Source organism: Mirounga leonina, unplaced genomic scaffold (assembly GCF_011800145.1).
Source record: "Mirounga leonina isolate KUSES-001 unplaced genomic scaffold, KU_Mleo_1.0 Mir_268, whole genome shotgun sequence".
Lineage (NCBI taxonomy): Eukaryota > Metazoa > Chordata > Mammalia > Carnivora > Phocidae > Mirounga > Mirounga leonina.
Window position 1 is genome coordinate 142,862 of NW_023270649.1, and position 3,296 is coordinate 146,157.

General features: G+C 66.1%; 1 protein-coding gene across 1 annotated transcript in view; it reads left to right on the forward strand.

Annotated features, from left to right (window-relative positions):
- Positions 1-3,296, forward strand: part of LOC118026662 (cohesin subunit SA-2-like) — a 68,913-nt gene that overhangs the window by 63,686 nt on the left and 1,931 nt on the right. Inside the window, exons 19-22 of the mRNA XM_035029624.1 lie at positions 1,645-1,796; positions 2,256-2,390; positions 2,741-2,919; positions 2,990-3,095. Of these exons, the coding sequence (XP_034885515.1) occupies positions 1,645-1,796; positions 2,256-2,390; positions 2,741-2,919; positions 2,990-3,095 (572 nt within the window). The remainder of the gene's footprint in view (positions 1-1,644; positions 1,797-2,255; positions 2,391-2,740; positions 2,920-2,989; positions 3,096-3,296) is intronic.

The window sequence follows — 3,296 nt, forward strand, 5'->3', positions numbered from 1 at the left end:
CCCCCCAGTCCACTGACCATCAAGAGTGGTTGCCCACCTCCCTTCCCCATCCAAGACCTTCAGGGTGGGCATCCCCCCATCCCCCATCCACTGACCTTCAGGGTGGGCGTCCCCCTCTTCCCCGTCCACTGACCCTCGGGGGGCATTTCCGTCTTTCCCATCCACTGACTCTCAGGGTGGGCGTCACCCCCTGTCCACTGACTTAGGGTGGGTGTCCCCACCCACCCCCCCATTCCCCATCCATTGACTTTCAGGAGGGGTGTCCCCCCATCCACTGACCCTCAGGGGGTGTCCCTGTCTTTCCCATCCATTGACCTTCAGGGTGGGTGCCCCCCCTTCCCCTTCCACTGACCCTCAGGAGGGCATCCCCCCTCCCCTGTCCACTGACCTTCAGGGTGGGTGCCTCCCCTTCCGCATCTGCTGACCCTGAGGGGGGGCGTCTGTCTTCTCTGTGTCAGTCTGTCATGACACTGTGCACGCGTGTGTGGTGCGTGACTCTGGTTGTTCCATCCCCGTGGCAGCTGGTTTACCCAGATCCGTGGAACCATGACTCAGACATGTGGTGTGTTCCGTGCTCTGTTCTGCTTTCAGACGGGTGTGTCTGCGTCCAGTGTCAGGAGGGGCCACGTGGGGAGGTTCTCGCCGAGGCTGCGTGGGGTTACGTGACGGCGGGGTCTCGGACTCAACGGTGTCTGTCCCTTCTGTCCCCATTCTGGCTTTGTGCACCGAATCTGGGGCCGCCCACCTAGCTCTGAGCTCTTTGCAAGGACTGCCTTTGGTGCTCAATGCTGGGGTCACGGTTCCCCACACGGCTGACTGCCGCCAGCCTCCGTGGGTGCCGTGGGTGCCGTGGTCTCATTTCTCTCTGGGGAGTCGAGCCTCCGTGGGTGTATCGGGAAGGGCCGGGATCTGGCATCCCCTCTCCCAGCGTGGGGTCCCGGTCCTTGTGCTCGTGCTGCCTGTGGTGCGGTGGGCAGGCCTTTCCGCAGACACTTGGTGGACCGTCTCTGTCCCGCGGTTTTCCTGGAACACGGCTTCTCGTCCCCGTTTCTGGAGGCCGTGCAGATTCCCGACCCTCACACTGAGGCCTGCCTTTATGTCGGAGTCTTTCCTGCCATTTCTTGTTCCTTTGGAAACGGCCTCCTTCCTCCTCCTCATGGAATGGGCCTGCGTGTACGACGTTGAGAGGACACACGTTCCCCAGAGCGAGCGTGGAACGTTGGGGGCACGTCCTCGCCGTGTCGGGCCCCCCGTGTCCCCCTCTGTGTGTGATTTCTCCGTAAATCGGGAGCTCCTTCTCCCTCGCTGGTTTCCTGTTGAGTCCGACGCAGAGGAGCGGTCGCGGAGCAGACGTGACGCGGCGGTGTGGGTGCCCGTGGGACGTCTGCAGGCTGCCCGGCCCCCGCTGCGGGTCGTGGTCTGTGCCGCGTGGTCCCCGTCCCCCCGGCATCCCGGCCTCGGGGTGGCTCTGCACCTGTCCTCTGCGGGGGCCCTGTTTTCCGGGAGCGGGTTGTTCATGCTGTTTCACCACTGGGGGGTGCTGGTTGGGGGTGGAGGGGAGGCTTCTCTGGATGTCCTTGAACCTCAGTCTCCTGGGACGCGCCCTTGGCGACCCTGACCCCACGGCCCCTTGTGCTCCCGCAGCTGTTCCAGAAGCACGTGGACACGTATGGCCTTGGCTATGACCCCATTGAGTTCATCTGCGGCCCCTTCTACTCCATCCGGCTGCTGGCCCGACGCTTTGCGCTCACCCTCGGCTTTGACCGCGCCCCAGACGCTGCCCACCTGATCCACAGGTGCGTGCTGGGACGGGGTGCTCTCTGACAATGCCGCCTTCTGTGCCCCACCCCTGGTCGGAGCCCCGCCTGGCGCCATGCTCCCCACTCTGAACCCCCGCCCCGCTCATGAGCCCCGCCTGGCACCGTGCTCCCCACTCTGACCCCCCGTCCCTGGTCTGAGCCCCGCCTGGCGCCGTGCTCCCCGCTCTGACCCCCCTCCCTGGTCTGAGCCCTGCCTGGCACCGTGCTCCCCGGTCTGACCCCTGCCCTGCACGTGAGCTCCACCTGGCACCCTGTCCTCCACGTGAGCCCCACCTGATGTCCCGCTCCCCCAGGTGAGCCCCACCTGGCACCTTGCCCCTCCCCGGGCCTCAGCTGACACTGTCCTTCCCATGTGAGCCCCACCTGACGCCCCACCCCCTCCCCGTCTGTGCATCTGCTCCACACCCCACCTGTCCACTGGACACCTGTCCCCAGGCGTGGGCTGGCCTTTGCCTTCTCTGAGTCCCCAGTGCCTGAAGAGGAGGCTCGGCAGCGCTTCCCCAACCTCAGCTTCCTGCTCGTGCTGTCCGAGTTCTCCTGCAAGATCCCACCAGCCGAGCGACAAGCTGCGTGAGTGCGCTGGGGACCCGGGAAGGCGGTGGGGGCAGGGACGGGCTCCTGGGGACATGGGGGTGGGAGCCCTGTGGGGAGGAGGATGCAGAAACGGGAGGGTTCTCCGGTGGGGACGACCCTGCTGAGGGCTGCCTTCCCTGGGCTGACCCAGGCCTGCCTGGGGTCCTGGGGGGGCGCTGGGCTCTGGGCCGCAGGACCGACCTGTGGCCACTGGGTGGCACCCCTCCAGCATGGCTCCATGGTCCTTAGCCCTCAGCAGGGGATGGGCACCGGGGGCCCCATGGGTTCCTGGGGATCTTGCCGGGTCTCCTCTGACGTCCCCCTGCCACATCCACCCTTGCCCGCAGACTCGCCCACTTCCAGGACTCCATCCCCGAGGGCGTGCCTGTCTTTGGGGAGGGGGACATGAACCCCATGCTTGTCTACCGCAAGTCCCTGATGAGGACAGACTACGTGGCCCAGGGGGAGGAGGAGCCTGCCGCCAACCCGTTCGACGCCATATGCAAAGACAGCAAGCGGCCCCAAGGTGGGGAGGGTGTCCGGGGTCGGGAGGGGCGGCCCTGGGGCCCCGTGGCTGACAGCTCCTGGCACCGCAGAGCTGCCCGTGGGGATGTGCTCCACCTGGACACCAGACACCCTGGCCAGCTCCAGCACAGGGGACAGAGAGACGAGGAACTCCTCCAAGGGCCAGAAGTCCAAGAGGTGAGGCCGTTGTCCTCCAGGTCGGGGTGGAGGGGTCTGCCCTCAGTGGGGCAGCCTGTCGGGCCTCTGCCTGCCTGGTTTCGTGGTCGTCCTCATGGGTTTCTCCAGAGCAGAGCCTTGGGGTGGCCGTGAAGGGTTGCTGGTCTGATGGGTTGGTTGGGGTCCTGGTGTGGGTCTGAGGCAGGGACGGGGCTGGTCTGA